We start from the raw sequence: 17473 nt of genomic DNA, 5'->3' as shown, positions 1-17473 counted from the left end.
GTCTTAGGATGAGAAGATAGGACTCAGCACCTTATACAGACCTGAAGAGAATATCACAGCAAAACAAACCAACAAAAAACTGGCTTGAAAAAAAATAAATCAGGGCTTCCTCTGAAAGAGAGAAAGACGTGTGGGGGCTGGGTGAGTTTCTTAAGCATTATCCAAGGGGACAGGGCAAGAAAGTAACCACGTAGCTCTTTCCAAACCCAGAACGATGTGCTGGTAACCTGGCGTGCCAAGGTTTATACACATCATAAGAAGAAAATGCTGTGACCCAACTGAGAGTGAGCCCTGCAGTCAATTCCCCTCGGTCAACCCTGAAGCAGAGCCTAGTGATGACAAGGTTGTTCATCAACTGCCCCAAGTCTCTCACCAAGGTCATGACCCCCATCCGATCCAGGTCCTGGGCAGCACTGCGGGAGGTAAGCTTAGGTGTGGCACGGCCGCTGAGTGGAGGGGACGCGCTGGCCAGGGACAGGGCGGTCAGAGAGGTGGGGATGGAACCGCGTTTGTGCAGCTGGGTCAGGTCTAGGGCCTCCATGCTGCCACTAGTCACTCGCGTTTCCAGCTCCTCAGCACGGAGCTCTGTGGACTCCTTCTCTTCCTGGATCATCCTGGGAGGTAGGCAAAATCGGGCCTCACTGTTAGCCCAGAGAGGACTGGCAGGAGGCACGTGTGGGCACTGCCTGAGTCACCACCCAGTGACCCAGGGTACAAGGTGATGCTCAGGTGTATCCCAGTGTTCGGGGGCATTGCAGGGACATACAAGGCCTTGTGGGCACAGCTGGTTCTATCCCACTACAACTTAGCAATTTTCTGTCTAGTTAACTGGCCTAATGTAACAAAACTCCCTAGTTTAACAAAAGCAGTTGCTAGGAAAGGAGGCAAGTCAGTCAGTGGAATATAAACCTTCCCGGAAGTTAGAATGCTTGACCTACCACTATCTACAGGGCCTCAGTTTCCCAATATACCCAATGTCAGGAGTGGTCTAAGTCAGTAGTTCTCAAACACAGAACCTTTAATTGATGCTGATCCCTGATGGAATGTTCCCTGTTCCACAGAAAAATTAGAGTAGTAGTGATAATGTTATGTGTATGGGGGAGGCACTCAGAGAGAAATGTGTGTATGCACACTCACACACACACACACACAAATGTAACGACGTCAACTATCCTTTAGAAGTAGGACCTATCTTTATTCTCAGAGCATATCTTTCCAACTTCAGGGATATTAAAATATTCTTTCTTTGATAGAATGGTTATGATAGGAGACGGTAATTTCTTTACTGTTTCATTTTGCAGAATGAAAGTTGGCAGTACTATGTTAGTACCCTTCTCTGTGTGTGTGTGTGTGTCTGTGTAGTATTTTCTTTTTAGCTTGTCTGTGAAATCCAAAAGTGTGGGAACCACTGAACCAGATGACCCCTACAGCCCTGTAAAGCACTAACGTTCTTTGCTTTGGACTTTCCTTTTCCATTTGTCACAAACGTTAATAAACTTTCTATAAAAATGGAGTAAAGTGTGGATTTTGATAACATTCCCTGCCAGTGGTTTCTGTCTGATGCTTCATGAAGGATGGAAGGCATGACACAGTGCACGGAGTTTAGAAAATTTTGAATCCTGGCTCTGCCACTTACTGCACTGCTTTGGGCAAATCATTTAATCTATCTTATTTGTTTCCTTGTCTGTAAAATGGAAATAATGCTGTCTCCTCCAGTGACTGTGATAAGACTGACAAAAGCTCTCACCCTGAGTTGGCCTCAGTATGTGGGAACTACACAAAAGTGATTGTGTTTAGCTGTAGGAGGTCAGGAACACAGCCTCCGAAGACCTGGGAGGAAAAATGAAGCCTGAGAAGTCAATCTGAAGTCCTGCCCCTCTCCATCAGCATTGTGCCAGAACCTTGCCTGATCCCCACACAGGGTCCCTAGACGATGGCACTCAAGGTGCAGCTGTAAGAGACAAGCAAACACATATAGAATCTCTCCTGCAGTGTTCAAACACAAAGAGCCTCTGTCCTTCAAGGAACCTCCCAGGCCCTCCACCCCTGCCCTAACCTGATCTCCTCGTTGATAGCATCCAACTGCTCCTGCAGCATCATGGCCAGGGTCTGGGCATCTGAGTGGCTGCTGGGGGAGACAACGTCCATGGAGCCCACCAGACCCCCTGGTTCATCCTCATCCACATCAGAGATCTCACGGTCACTGTCAAAGCCAGGGGTGGCTGTCGGGACCAGCAGCGCAGGCAGTGGAGATGGCTCCCAGTCCTTAGCAGGGAAGGATAGAGAGGTGGGTGAGACGCACGTGATGGCTGAGGAGCAGGACCCTCCCCACCTACAGCAGCAGCACTGACATTTCCCGGGAGGTTGTTGGAAACGCTAAATCTCAGGTACCACCCCAGACCAGTAATTCAGAATCTGCCTTCTAACAAAATTCCTGGATAACTTACTTGTATGTTAAAGTCTAAGAAACACTACCCAAACTCAAGGAGGCAGAGAGCAGAATAGTTAGGAAAAGATTCCAGAAACTGCCTTGCTTTGAATGCTGGCTCCACCAAGTCCCAGCTATGAAAGAGCTGTTTAACCTCTCTGTGCCTTAGTTTCTTCATCTGTAAAGTGGGAACAGTAACAGTATCTACCTCATAGTTAGCTCTGAGGATTAAATTAGGAAATGCATGTAAGGCACTTAGCACAGTGTCTGGCACCAAGTAAGTATTATGTAAAGTCTATCCATTTCTATGCACACAAAAGGTAAAGTGAACAAGAGAAAACCAAGCAGGCCTAACTGTCTTGTGTCTCACAGACTTTCAGCACATTACAGAACCCTCTGGTCAACCGTCAGAGGAGGCAGCTTCTCAGAAATCGTCCTACAAACCTCTTTGGTAGACAAAGGCCTAGAAGTGCAAAGAGCACAGAACTGGGCTGGGAGAGTGAGATCGGGGAAAAAAAGGGAAGAGCCCATTTCTAACCCTATCTTCTGTGTCCCAAACCCCCCAGGGCTCTTTTCTCACTCCTGCAGCCTTTAGATTGAGCTCCTGGGCAGCTGCTGTGTTGTTATAAACAGAAGGAGGACAAGGAGAGAGGGGAGAGAGAAAAAGAGATGATTTCAGACGTCAACTCCCCGCCTTAGGGGTTCCCCTAAGGGCGGAGATGAATCCTTCCCCATCAGATAGGAGTTCCCTCCTTCTCTAGGTCTATCTTCTAGCGCCCTAGAGCATGTAGGGAACCTGCGTTCAAGACAGAGCATGGTTAACAATTATGAGCCTAGGAAGGAATCAGACTTCCCCAAAAGACTGAAGTCAGTCCTTTTCTGCCCCTAATCTTTCCTGTTTCCTCTCAGCTTCCTAGGCAGACCCCACAGAAACTACATGCTTCTCAGGAAACTGCAGGAGCCATCCCAAGGGTCAGTTAACCTGTTATCCCGCCCTCACCTCCCCCATAAACCACAGCTTTTGTTTCAGAGAGCTTGCCAATTCCATCTTGGCCCTACTTCCCCCACCCCCACCACTAAAACACCCAGGCACACGTGCACAGGCTTCAGCGGGGCCTCAGGGACTGGCTGGCCACCCACCAGCCCCTACCTCTTGCCCATCAGGAGGTCAAGGCGAAACACAGCTGTTGTAGCTGATGACGGCCTTAACCCCGAGGCTGCAGCTGTCACTGACATGGGGGAGGGTAGGGGGAGGATGTGCCCCGCACACCAGCTGTCTGTGAAACCAGAGCCAGACACGTGGCTGAACTGACCCCAAATTCCCCTGGGGAGACCCACCCACACCCACCCCTCCACCCCCTTACCTCGGCAGGCGGTTCCCGCCGCGCTGAGTGACAGCGGCGCAGACCTTGAGATGCGTGGGCAGTGCTCAGGGAGAACCGCACATCCGCGGCACTGCTCGTGTACGCCCTGGAGTGGTGGATGGAGGAGAAAAGGTGAGCCCTGAGGTCTGACAGCCCCAGCTCACACCCACTGGCCCCAAAGAGTTAAGGGCTCTTCAGCTTGGAGAAGAGAAGGACATGACTTTTGTAAATGATTTAAAGGTTTCCATGTAAGCAAGAGATTAGGTTTATTCTCTGGTGCTTCAGGAATGAGAATGATCCAGGTGAGTAAGTTCTAGGCAGGTAGCTTTTCATTTAATACAAGAAGAACCTTCAAACAGTACACAAGGTATCTGGAGGGAGAGGGGAGTTCCTGCTTATCCTCACTGCCACTTTTCTCCGCAACTCAGTTCCAGCTCTATGATGGGGTCGGTACTTCTATAGTCAAAGCCAAGAATCCTCAGTCACTAAGGAAAGCAATGCCACATAGCTCGGTGTGCTCAGGGCTATGTCTTTTTGATTGGGGTAGGGGGTTGGTCTCTTCTTAGCATTCTACAGGAACCGAGGAGTAGGAGGAATTCCAACTACAATTTCCTGTCTCTATTCTCTGCTTCTCTCCATATGTGCTCTGTAGCTCAGTCGTGTCCAACTCTTTGTGACTCCATGGACTGTAGCCTACCAGGCTCCACTGTCCATAGAATTTTCCAGGCAAGAACATTGGATTGGGTTGCCATTTCTTTCTCCAGGGGATCTTCTAGACCCAGGAATTGAACTTGCATCTCCTGCATTGGCAGGCTGATTCTTTACCCACTGTGCCACCTGGGAAGATGCTTCCCTCCACACTCCTATACAATAATTCCTAATAAACTTGAAATTGGTACCCAAGTGTCTACCACTCTAGAAACCTACAGACTTCTCTTCAACATCTCTTTTCCTAATTTATGTCCTATGCTACCTCTCTGCACATATACATACACACATTTACTTTTATCTCTCTTCAAAAAAACTGATCCCTATTCCCCTGATACAACAAGAGCATGACTATAGGGAACCTAATGAGTTCTGATCTAAGACATTTTGGTTTGTACAGAATATATCCAGAAGCCATGAACCTTGAGTAGCATCATCCACTTCAGTCTCCTCAATCATCACCCTGCCTCTCTGGGCAGAGAATTGAGTGCAGGCTTGATGTCTGAGTTCAATACCAAATGCTTCAGAAAATATGAAGAAAAACCCAGAAGTTCTCTAAAACATGGGCCTAATTCTAGCATTATGTTCAGAGCCCTAAGTAAGTTATCTCAAAAGAACTAGAGTGAACCAGATACTCCCCATGAGCAGGCCCTGTGGGACACAGGTGGGCATGTAATTCAGTAGACCCCTCTCAACAACATGCCCTCTGTCAAGGAAGCAGGAATCATGCCCTGTGTTTCATGACAGTGGGGAAGGATCATGCTGTGGTCTATTGGCTCTCAGCATCCTTCAGAGGACAGGTGCTCCCTTTTAAACTGCCCGAGTAAGCTGGATGACTTTACCAAGTTTTCTAAACCTCAGTGTTCCACCCTGAATAGGAGGAGGGCCCTGAGGTCCTGAGCAGTCTTTTGTTGGGAGGAAGTCTCCTCCCCCAGGGTCCATCCAGGGCCATCCAGGACCCCGTCCCAGCGTGCCTGCCTCCTGAGCATACCTGGAGTGGATGCCATCCACAAATGGTCCTCCTCGACCCTTCAGTTGGTCCACCTCTTGGCGCAGTTTCTCAATCTCTTCAGACAGGCGGCCCTGTGCCAGGCAGACCCCCAGTAGGGACAGCAGCAAGGGTAGGAAGAAAGGGGATAAAAGGACAAGAGAACAGCAGAGTTGGGGAGAAGCAGAAGAATGCACTGCAAAGTCCAAACCCAGGGGCCCAAGGCCAAGACCACAGATGACACCAGAAGAGAAGAGGTCCAGCTGGAAAGTGAGTAGAAGAGTTGGCAGGGCAGGGCCAGAAGAGGGCTCTGTCTGGAAGGACTCGAGCAGAACAGGTCTGCTGAGCCCTCCCTGCCGACAAAGGCATGGCACATAAGGCCGGGTAGCAGAGGGGCCCGCACGAACTCCCAGGCCTCACAGACATTGCCGGGGCACACACAGTGGCAATCCTCCCCAGATCTCCAGAAAGCAAGAGCTTCACCAGGTTCGTGTGCTTGCATGCCCAGTTGCTTCAGTCATGTCCAACTCTTTGCAGCCTAGCAGGGTCCTCTGTCCATAGGGTTCTCCAGAGAAGAATCCTGGAGTGGGATGCCCTCCTCCAGGGGATCTTCACCCAGGGACTGAACCCGTGTCTTATGTCCCCTGCATTGGCAGGTGGGTTCTTTACCACGAGCGCCACCTGGGAAGCCCCACCAAATCATTTTGTCAAGTCCTTCATTGGGCCCTGTCTCTCTGCTACCCACTCTCTGCCCTAAGCTTATGGCTCAGTTTCTTCTTTATAGGTGGGTGGTGATACATCCACTGTGACAGGCTTTAGTGAGGATTAGTGGGGTAACATGTGAACATGGACTAACGAACTGGCTAGCACAGTGCTGGGTTTGAGAGCAGCTACGTGAAACACAGGTGTGTTCTTTCCACACAGCAAGCTCAGCCCTCCCAGGCTGGCAGGGCTGGCCAGCAACTGGGTACCTTGTGATGGTGCTGCTCTTCAATCTGCCGCTGGGAGGTCTCCAGCTCTTGGATCAACGTGTTCTGGGGGAGATCAGCTGTGAGCCAAGAAGCCTCCCTCTCCCTGCCCTGACTCCAACTCCAGCTCTGGCCACGCCGTCCCCTCCCAGGACCATCTGCGCTCGGCCTGCTCTCCAGTTCAGCCGCTCCTTGCCCACCTGACCTCCGAACCACCACCCCCCATCCCCTAGCTGCTCTTTCCCTTCTCTCCGGTCCACAGCCCACTGCTGCAGCCCCATCCCACCTGCTCGCGGGGCTCTCCCCACACCTTTGCCCTCCCCACCCCCCCATTTCCACCAGCTCTGTTCCTCCCAGTAACCTGACCACCAACAGCGGTCCGCAGCACCTTCTCCTCCAGGGCCACCATGCGCTCCCTGAGGTGGAGCTGCAGGCGCTCCTTCGCCTCGATAAGCAGCCGGTCCACCGTGTCTGACAGGCGCTTGTTGTGGGCTTCATTCATCCTCTCCCGCTGGCGCACCTGCAAATGCAGCCTGCCTCACAGCAGGTCCCCACGGCCCTCCCTCCACAGCCCCGGCCTCACAGGCCCCCACGGCCCTTCCTCCACATCCCCGGCATCACAGGCCCCCGTGGCCCTCCCTCCACAGCCCCACGGCCCTCCCTCTACAGCCCCAGCCTCACTGGTCCCCTGGGCCCTCCCTCTACAACCGCAGGGAAGCACAGTTCCTACTGTGGTTCTGCGCCCACCTGGCCACTTGCATCCTCTGGGGCCCCTCTCTGCAGTGCTCCTGCCCACGCCCCCAGCTCCTCCATGTGTCCCTCTCTGTCCTAGTTAGGTCCTTGTCCAGCTCCCAGTGTCCTCCTTTCCCTGTTCACAGACCATCCTGCGGTACCACCCTGGGGCAGAGAGGGGCACCAAAGAGTCCTGTCTGGTGTTCTCACCCGCGCCAGCTCTTGGTTCTTCTCCTCCAGCTGTCCCTCCAGCTGCCGGAGGTGCTCCTCAGTGTTGCCATGTCGCTCTTCAGCCTGGAGGTAGGAATGGGTCGGTGTAGCTTGTAGATCATCCTTCCTCCTGCTCAGACCTTGCATCCCATGCTCCCCGGTGCCACAGGAGTCTTTGGGAATTAGGGCCTCAGGGAAAAGTGAAGCCAAGCTCTCCACCTACCACAGCGGAGCATTGTGTCCCCACCACTGCCATTCTTCCCACGTACCCCAACCCCTGCCGGATTCGCCCACCCACACCTCCTCCTTCCTGCTCAGGGCTAACCTTGCACTATCTCAGAGCTGGCAGCTCAAGAGACTGTAAATTCTCATGCCTCCAGAAAGAATGCCACTTGAAAGTATGAGCTACCATAAATCTCTGTGCCTCTAGATAGGAGCACGCACTCCAGCCAGAGTTCAAATCCTGGCTCCCTCCCGTCCCAGCTGTGTGATGTTGGGCAAGTTACTGAACCTCTATGAGCCTTTGTCTCCTCCACTGTGATAACAGTATCTATGCCTTTTGCAAGGACCAAAGGTCATAATCCATGGTAAACACTTAGGACTCAATGAGCACTCAACAAATACTAGCCACGGTGATTACTTTTGCTGTTAAACCAGCCCTGGTAGAGTGGTCTCCCCTTCTGTTCATGCATCGTCAAAGATGGGGACCTCACTGTCTCTTTTGACAAGGTATTCAATATTATTACACATCTTCTAGTCAGGAAATCCCTTCTAAAAGTCCTTCTACAATGACTTCCTGAACACATTAATCACTTCGGTCTAGCCCTTGTGGTCAGTTTTTGGAGTGATGAAACCTGACTGCTCAGCATCGCACACACAATATCTTCTGCTGGACTTTAAACTCTGTTCTTCATTCCTAGGGGATATTTCCTGAAAAGCTTAGAGATCACCAAGTTCAACCCCATCATTATAGAGATGATGACTTCATCACAGAGATAATGACAGAGACACCCAATTATGGAGGGAGTGACTTTTCCCAGGTCACAGAGCCAGTCAGTGGCAGAAGTAAATCTGGTCCTGCGTGTATGAGGCACAGCCAGGCTGGAGGCTCCATCTGCAGAGCTCCCAAGCTGCCACACTGGCACAATGGCCAGCCTCTCACCTCCAGAGGTCTAGGGTCTGATGCTTACTAAATATTGGTTTCCTTCTCTTCACTGCTTGAGGGGGTAGCTATGGTGATCCCACATGGGGCACCCCTGAAAAGTCTTTCCCACTGTAAACACTCCTAAATTCTCCTGATTAAGCCACCACATGTCCATGCATTTACACAGCTCTTCCAGACCTAGGATGTTTTTAGCCATACACCTCCATAAAGTTAATTATCCTTTGGGTAAAATTATATTCCCTTTCATTTGTGCAAAAGTTGCAGCCCTCAAACAGCCAGAGGTGGTCCCAAGATCTAGAATGCTTCAATCTGACAAAAAATGAAATGCTTAGCCTAAACTCCCAGCCCCTTCAGAGATGTATAAACTCTGATCATATCTCCTCTCAAATTTCACTTTTCCAGAAATCAAAGTCCTATTTTTTTCCACTTCAGATTCCCCCAAAAGGAAGTATTACTATTAATCACAATGGTATAAATAATAATAAAAATACTTTGCATTGACACAGTTTCTTCTACTTCTTAAAGTACTCTTACATTCACCCTCATGAGGCTCACATCCCTGTGGAGTGATAAGGGCAGGGGTTACTCTTCCATCTGACAGAGACAAGAAAGTGTGCTTCTTGGAGCCATGCAATGAGCAGCAGCTTCCTGGCCCCAGCTGATCATACCTCCCACTGTCTCCACCCACTGCCTGGCTCCAGGAGAGCTCAAGCAGCAGCAGTCAGAGGCAGATTCCCAGGCCGGTGTCCACTTGCCTTAGTGAGGGCCGCAACTCTTTGGGCCAGCTCAGCCTCCACCTCTGGCAGCGTCTCGGCTTTGCGCATCGTCTGCTGAAGTTTCTGCTCGGCTACCTCCAGTAGCTCCTGCAGATATCGGGCTTTCTCCTCACACTAGCAGAGTGAGGGGTGGGAAGGAGAGTCAAGAAGGAGCACTGAAGCGTCCCCTACCCCTAGCTTCAAGAGAGAGCAGGTGACAGGCCAGGGATCATCTTCATTCCAGGATACCCAAAGACACCTGACTTCCCTCTCCCAAGGTGGCCTGCTGTACTTCAGTGGCTCTTGGGCCACCAAGGGGAGGGTCAAGCATGATCATCAGGACCTCCAGGTTCGAGTACAATGCCCCCAAACCCCAAATGCAGGAGTTACCTGGCGATGCAAGGATTCCCTATTGGCCAGCTCGTTCTCCAGTTTGTCATTGAGGTCATGGATTGATGTAGCCTCACGCTGAGCAGCCAGGTAGCGCTTCTCCAGGGTGGTGATCCGCTCCTCCATGTCCTCCTTCTGGGCTAGAGCCTGAGCAGGAGAGGACAGGGTGCCAGAGAAGGGCATCAGCTTCTTCCTGCCCCCACTCTGTCTGTGCCTACGCACTAGAATGGCTGTGTCTCCGCCACACTCCCCTACCAGTTTCTGACCCTGACCCATCCCTTCCACCACTCCTCCCCACACCGGACCCCCTGAGCATTCAGTCTTACACTCCTCAGCCCTCACTTGGCCCTCCCTCAATACCCAGGACATCCAACAGCTGCCTTCCTAAGTGCCAAAGGCCCGGACCCAGAAAGACAGTGTCAGGCCCAGGCCCCTGCTCACTTCCCGGAGGTCCCTCTGGTGTTTGCTGCTCAGTTCCTCAGACTTGATGAGGTCCCGGCGGGCTGTGCCCAGGTCCTCCTCCAGTTCAGCCACAGTTGCTGTCAGGGTGACCAGTCGCTCCCGGGCCTGGCTCAACTCAAAGTTCTGCTTCTCCAGAAGCTCCTGTAGCTCCTCAACCTGGCCTGCGTCCTCCTCCAGAGACATGGAGCTCTCAGTTAGCTGTCAGGCACCCCCTCCCTGCCCTGCCCCGGGGAGAGGGGCAGAAGGACAGCACATCCAGAGCAGGCCACAGCTCTGCCCCAGCTCCAGAGCACATGTCCCAGGAACACCCTTCGTCCTCTGAGCTCTAGGACCTCACGCCAAACAACAATCAAACACCCTCACTCTCCTGTGTCTCTCTTGAAAAGCAATCATTTCTAGTTTTACCTACTATTTCAGTCTCTTGTAACCTAGAGAGGGCCATGACTAGGGGAACAGAGGCTCAGAAAGAGAAGTGATCTCTTAGATAGATGGCTCCTAACAATTCAGTTACATGCTTACCAGTGTACATACTGGGCACTAAAAGAAAAACCTGCAGATTTCTTTGCAGATGGGGTAAGGGGAAGAAGGAAAGAAAGATGATAACCTTGGAGAAAGCTCCAAATTTAATTCAAGCAGTCGCTCTACTGCATGAAAGCTGGGCAGGGCCCACACCCCATCTGGGGTAAGACGTGCCCCCTCTGTGCAGCTCCCCGTGACCCACCTTCCACAGGCCTTTTGGTCCCAGCTCCACAGTCCCCTCCTCTTCGGCCACTCCATCCCGAACCCCTGACCCCTGCTGTAGGGAAGACACCTTCAGGGAGTCAAAGAGAAGAGAACCTTCTAGACCTTCCAAATCCCCCACCTCCCAGAGAGAGATGCCTCATGTTAGCTAACAATCTCCAGCTAAGACAGGAGGGAAAAGTCTGATGAGGACCAGAGTTGGGAACAGGTGTAACCCAGCCATGGCTTCCAGATGAAAAGAGGGAAAGTAGCTTACCTGCTGGTGGGCACACGCCAGCTGTTCCTCCAAAGTGGTCACTCTCTCGAGGGCCGCCCGGAGCCGCTCTCGCACCTGCCCAAGGAAAGGGGAGATGGAGAAAGAAACAGGGATCCTCTGGACTTGAGCTGGAGAAGCCTGGGCTTGGTCTATCATCACTGAGCATGAGGCAAAGAGAAAGACCTACCAAAAGGCAAATTTCTGAGAGGGCACCTAATTGAAGGACCTGGAAATTGGACTAACGGTAGGAGTAAGCCAGTTAGGAAGCTAGAAGGCAGTTTTCCCTAAACAGAGGATACACAAATCTCAGAGAAGGGATGCATGGAGGCTCCAGGGAAGAGACTGGGGGTGGACTGGACTGTATTGTATTGTATCCATGGTTGCACTGGGGGTGGATGCAGGCTGTCGGCTAGCCTAGGTACCTTCTCATCCAGGGCCTTGTGGTGCTCAAACAGTGACTTGAGAGCCTTCAGCACCTCCACCTCACTGGAAACTCCTGATGGTGACTGAGCCTGACGCTTCACCACAGTCATCCTCAGTGACCGCTCATGGCGGGACACCAGGCACTCCAGATGTTCCAGAAGCAACTGGCAGAGAGAAGGCGAGGGTGCAAGGAAGGATTGTGAGCCTACGCCTCAGGGGCTATAAGTACGGTCCACACAAACACGCAGCAAGCCCAAGTCCTGCCGTGTGTACCACTGTTGGAATGCGGAGATACTCCCATGTGGGTAAATGGGCACTGCCCCAACTTCAGACCTGTCCCAGCCTCTCTCTCAAGACCCTGACTTCCCCATGATCCCCCAGCTAGAGGTGAAACACCTAGGACTGATGGTTGAACACACTGACTATCATCCCAGAAGACAAGGCAAGAGGAGGTGAGGATGGGGCTGGATGTGCTGGCCATGCCTGCTCCATCGGTCATACTCCCCACCCCCCAAAGCACAAACACACACCAGGTCACCCCACTTACCCTCGTGTTATTCCGCTCTGCTTTCAGCTCTGATATCTCTTCCTCCCTCTCTAGAAGCTGCTCTCGACACATACTCAGCTCCCGGGTTAAGGTGGTAAATTCCTGTAAATCCCCAAGGCCCCTCAGTGCTTAAGGATCCACCACTTACACAGTATCCTGCATGCCCAAGTCCGTGAGTGGTGGGATCCTGTCACTTGTCCCTTACTTCCACCAACTGTCCCCAGAAAAATCCCTACCCATCTACATGTGCTTAGTCTCTCAGTTGTGTTTGACTCTGCGACCCCATGGACTGTAGCCCGCCAGGCTCCTCTGTCTATGGGGATTTTCCAGGCAGGAAAACTGGAGAGGGTTGCCATGCCCTCCTCCAGGGGATCTTCCCAAACCAGGGATCAAAACCAGGTCTCCCACATTGCAGGTGGATTCTTTCCTGCCTGAGCCACCAGGGAAGCCCAAGAATACTAGAGTGGGTAGCCTAGCCCTTCTCCAGGGCATCTTCCTGACCCAGGAATCGAACTGGGGTCTCCTGCATTGCCAGTGAATTCTTCACCAGCTGAGCCACAGGGAAGCCCTACCCATCCATACTATTAGCATATGTTTCTCCAGAGGGGAGAAGCATTCCACGTACATGCAAGGGAACACAGTTGGATATGACAGTGAGAAAGTCACCAAGTGTGCTCTGTGATTCCTTCCTCCTGCAGCCACTAATATAATCTGATTATGCTCCCCCCTCCCATTTTGCATTTGTTTCTCCAACAATCCAGTGACATTTCCCTGTAGAAGCGGGTGGAGGTGAGTTTCACTTCTGGTTTGCTGTTAGTAAGGTCCAAACAGAGATTGATGGATATTAAAGAAGGAAGAGAAGGGGGCTTTGAAGTGAGTGTTCTGGAGAGCTCTTTTCTACTCCCTTCCCAGAGTTTTGCAAGTTTCAGGTAGCAAAAAAAATGAGATGACTGAAGGGCCACCCTGCATAGAAACAAGAGTGTACAGATCTGCTGAATCAGCCATGTGGCTTCAGCTCTGGCTTCTAGGATCCCAGCTCACGCCATCCTGGGGCCTGATGCCAGGGCATTTGTCCTGGCTTTGCCGAATGCCCATGTATAAAGTATCCCTTTGAGGGGTCTTTTCCCACAATGATAGGCCCAGACACTCTGAGAGACATTTCCAGCCCACTCTCCTCCATGAGGCCAAGAACAGAGGGTGAGAGGCTGGCCCCAAAGACCCAGGCCTATCATATCTGTTTATACTTAGACATCAACTAATTCCAGAAAGGTGTTTAGTTAAGGGGTCCAAACTCTGTGGATGCTCAGGGTCTGGGAGTGACTGAATAGTGGCTACAGTCCCATCCCAACCTGCAGTCTCTCTCACACAGCACAGAATCACTACTGAAGGAAGAAATTCAAAGCAATCACCTTTCATCATTCCATATCAGGCCAAGGGGACAAGAGACACAGGGAAGAGACAAGGGACACAGAGAGATGCCAGAGCCTAAGAAGCCTCGGACGCGGACCCTGCTCATGATTCCTGCCTTTCTCTCAAAGCCACGGGCAACAGCAGTCAAGCAGCTCCCATCCCGGAGGCCAGGCCTGGCCTCATGCAGCTTCGCTATCCAGCTCACACACGTGTGCATGCACACATTCTCCCACACACACACACACCTGAACACTTAACGGCATGCCCCCAGCCCCTAACTTGGCACTATCAGCTCTCCTACTTTATCCAGGCTCAGTCACTGCCTAGTCTTCCCACCGCAGTGTGCCTCCTACTTCCCTCCCCAGCTCTTACCATCTGACACACTGTTGCCAGGGTAATCTCCCAAAGCAATGTTGTCTTCACCATTAAATACCAACTTCTTATGCTGGTTCCAGCTTCTCTCTCACAGTTCCTTTCCAAACACCCTAAGACCCAGTTAACCTGAGTAACCTGCTGTTCTCAATCACTAGTAAAGTCCACACCTTTGCTCAGTGGGCTCCCTCTCCCTCCCTCCCAATCCTCTGCCAACACCTGATTTTTCAAAGTCCGTCGCAAAGGACACACTTCCTTGGGGTCTTCCTAGTGGAAGGCTTTTTCCTTCCACTGAAAACTGGAACAAAATTCTGGGAGTGCTGACCATGTACCAGCTCCTGGTTGGTCACTGGAGACACAGTAACAAGATAGACATAATCCCTGCCTTTGTGAAGCTCCCAGAGCAGAATTAAGATCAATTCTCAGCTCTGCCCATTTGTGATCTTGGGCAAAATGCCGAACCTCTTTAAACGTCTAATCCGAAAGATACAGTCGTCCCTCAAGGGCTGCCATGAGGATCAATGATCTGGCCCCTATTTTACTCATTGATATGATTTTAACAGTCCTCTGGAGCCCCTCTTCTATTCCTCCACACTCTTCCTGTCGTTTGGGTTCTTGTCTATTTCCTTTTTAGTGTATGAGCTCCCTAGAGGCAGGTGGTTCCTTCATCCCAGGGCTTGCTCAGGGCTCCAAACACAGTGGGCGTAGGATGGGCCCATCTCTCACCCCAGTTCCTCACCAGGGCTCCATATTCTCATCTAGAAAGCATCATAATACTCTGCCCTGCGGACACTTCTGAAGCCTGGGCAGGAACCTTGCCCGCTCTGGCCCTTCTCCCCACATGCAAGGGGCAGAGGAGCACTCCAGCTCCTCAGGGCTGCCTCCTCCTCCACCCCGGCAGCTCCTCTACCGGCAGGGCGGTCAGAAGCAATTCACCAGTCTCCTCAAGGTTGAATTTCATCCTTTGTATAATAGAGGTGATGGTGATAATAGCACCAAATTCACAGTTGTGAGAATTCTGTTAGGGAAACCCCATGCAAAGTGCTCAGCATACAGAAGATGCCATAAGGGGTGACTATAATCGCTACTAGTTGTGTTGACGGAGGAGAATAAGAGAGGTGTCACAATTCTGTCTATAATTGTCCATGGGATGCCTCTTGTTTCTCTCATCCATGCAAAGAGAGATGAACTAGGTTGTCTCTAAAGCTTCTCCCATCTTCGCACTCTGTGGTTCCCACCCACCGCTTCCAAGAACAGACCCTGGTGAAGAGCAGCCAAGGGGAAGCGTCCTGCCCAGTACCGGCTGCCACCTGCTGGCTGCCTGGGCTCACTGCAGCTGGCCACTAAGGCGGGGCTTTCCTGCATCAAAGGCCATCCTTTTCTCCAGGTGAAGCCAGTTTCAGCCTGAGGCGCTTGGGAGAAACAGGGAAAGGTTTTATGAAACAAGGCAAAGGAGAGGAAATGCTCTGTGAGTTCCATCTGTTGAGATGCTCACAGATGCAGAGCTGAGGGCTCAGAAGGTGTGGCTCTGCTGGGCTGGGTGAGGGGAAGGGGAGGAGAGAGATGCTGACGGGCAGGCCTTACCTGGGGGAGGGCAGAGTTAAGGTGGCGCTGGAGCTGGTCTCGCTCATGCAGGGCATCCTGGAGCCGGCTCTGTGTCGCCAGCAAAGTCTCCTGACTCTCCCGAAGGGACTCTAGCAACTTCTCCCGCTCATCCAGCATGTTCACCATCAGCTGCTCAAAGTTGGCGTCAGCATCGGCTCCATGGGGAGGCCCCAGGGGGTCTCCCTCGTTGATTGTGGGCATCACTTCACACATGGTGGGGGTGGGCAGGGGACAGGGGAGTGGCTCACAGGGTTGGCACCTCCGGGGGTCTCAGTGAAAAGGTCTCACAGTGGGCAGTACCAGGTGAGTGAAGAGGTGGGCAGGGGCTTCTCCATGGCATCAGTTGGTCTCAGTCTGAAAGGGGCCTGGTGCCCAGAGTGCCCCTGTGAAACGGAGTGAGAGGGCCTGGTTTAAGCTCTCTGGGCTGGGGCTGGGTACCCTGTGTCCCCAGACAAGGAGGAAGCAGCCGAGTGTGGCCATGACAGGCGGAGCAAGTAGGGCTCAGAGAGGACCCTTCTCTTAGACTGAGCACTGCAGCCTGGCAGAGTCCCAGCTGGGTCCACTGACAACCATCGTTTCTGGAGGGCCGTGGTCTGTTGGAGAAGAGACTACTGTGAGAAGCAGCTGAGCAGAGAAGGGCAGAGGAGGAGGCATGGGTGAGGGCAGAGAACGCAGGAACCTGGAGCAGAATGTGGGGGCGTGGGGGAGGAGCTGGGCAGGCCCCTCCTCCGGGTTTTCTCACTCAGATGGTGCCTTCCTTAGTTCTCCCTAGAAATGCACATGCCTGCTGCTGCAGCTTCTGCTGCCAGCTTTCTCCACCCCCAGCTGTCAGAAGGGCAGCCGCAGTGGAGTGGCTCCCCGACCCACATGGCTTGCTGGCCAAATATAGAAATGATTCAGTAAGTGGCAAGGGAGCAGCCAGAAAGCCGCCAGAGTCCTCCCAAGTGGGGCGGTGCAAGTGGGAGGGGGAGAAACAGGGTCCCTACCCCACCATAGGTTTCTTCTCCACATTCAGGCCAGGGTGAGTACAGAAGGGGTTAAAGAGTTCTTAGTGGATATGAGTCCCATACAGAATAGACTGCTGGGGTCACAGGAAACAGGGACAGAGTAGCTTTTACCCTGACCCCTGGTACAACATGGCTACCTGGCAAGGCCCAGGCTGGACACTGGGGCAGGCAGAGAACCCTGATCTGCTCCATGCCCATCATTCAGGGAAGTCTCTGGATCAAGTCATCCCCTACTCCTGAACCCTGGCAGACAGCAGGCTTCCACTCTGAACTCATGAACTGCCTCCTATGGGCTGGAGCAGGGACTGAATGAAGTGAAGGATCGGTGACGGGGAGTGGGGAGGGTTACCCTCCTAGGGCAGGGCTTCCAAGGGGGGCTTCTGCTCATGTCTGGGAATCTTTTCCCTCCAAGTCATTGACCAATGCTAGCACTGTCAGAAGCCACCAGCTAGGGTGGTTAACACGTGCACAGCCTGGCAGGAACACCTTGAGTTTTGCACAGGGATGGCCAGCGGTCAGAGCAAAGGAAAGGGAACTGAGGAAGGCGGCCAACAGCTGGGGATCTCCACCTGCCATCAGCTTTTGGTCTCCCTGCTCACTGCTGGAAGGCTACCACCTAATCAGTTTTCAGAGGAAGCTGTCTTCAAAGCTCCTGTTCTAGGACAGATGGGATGTGAAACAGCCAGCGCGGTGATAAGGACTCAGAGAAACCTCATAAATGGTGCTTTCCTTCCTTCCTTACCCCTTCTACATCTGGGAAACTCAGAGACAGCTTCTTGTCTACCCCTCTGGTGGCAGACTGGGAGAGTCAGGGAGAGGACAGGCAGCATCTGGACCCAGTGTGAAGTGAAAAGGCAGACACAGGAAGTCAGACACCCTGTGGCAGGGCTGAACCTAGCAGGAGAACCAAAAAAGGGCCAAGCCTCTACCTGAATTCACCCT

General features: G+C 52.4%; 1 protein-coding gene across 20 annotated transcripts in view; it reads right to left on the bottom strand.

Annotated features, from left to right (window-relative positions):
- The window catches only part of PPFIA4 (PTPRF interacting protein alpha 4), a 53313-nt gene that overhangs the window by 21718 nt on the left and 14122 nt on the right, over positions 1–17473 (bottom strand). For 8 of the 20 annotated variants that reach the window (XR_003514824.1, XR_003514825.1, XR_003514823.1 and 5 more), the window contains exons 2-15: positions 12138–12239; positions 11590–11754; positions 11168–11242; positions 10892–10981; positions 10150–10341; positions 9709–9855; positions 9319–9453; positions 7399–7482; positions 6818–6976; positions 6460–6522; positions 5492–5583; positions 3793–3898; positions 2057–2265; positions 374–614 (exon numbers count right to left, since the gene is read on the bottom strand). Coding sequence is in view for 17 of the 20 variants with exons in the window: in XM_027564146.1 (XP_027419947.1) it covers positions 374–614; positions 2057–2265; positions 3793–3898; positions 5492–5583; positions 6460–6522; positions 6818–6976; positions 7399–7482; positions 9319–9453; positions 9709–9855; positions 10150–10341; positions 10892–10981; positions 11168–11242; positions 11590–11754; positions 12138–12239 (1860 nt within the window). In the remaining 3 variants the exon portion in view is untranslated. Of the gene's footprint in view, positions 1–373; positions 615–2056; positions 2266–3792; positions 3899–5491; positions 5584–6459; positions 6523–6817; positions 6977–7398; positions 7483–9318; positions 9454–9708; positions 9856–10149; positions 10342–10891; positions 10982–11167; positions 11243–11589; positions 11755–12137; positions 12240–15503; positions 16118–17473 lie in introns of all 20 variants that reach the window. The other 12 variants (XM_027564142.1, XM_027564141.1, XM_027564144.1 and 9 more) reach the window with 8 other exon arrangements.

This window comes from Bos indicus x Bos taurus, chromosome 16 (genome assembly GCF_003369695.1).
Source record: "Bos indicus x Bos taurus breed Angus x Brahman F1 hybrid chromosome 16, Bos_hybrid_MaternalHap_v2.0, whole genome shotgun sequence".
NCBI classification, from domain to species: Eukaryota; Metazoa; Chordata; class Mammalia; order Artiodactyla; family Bovidae; genus Bos; species Bos indicus x Bos taurus.
This window is presented reverse-complemented; position numbering and strand designations above follow the sequence as displayed.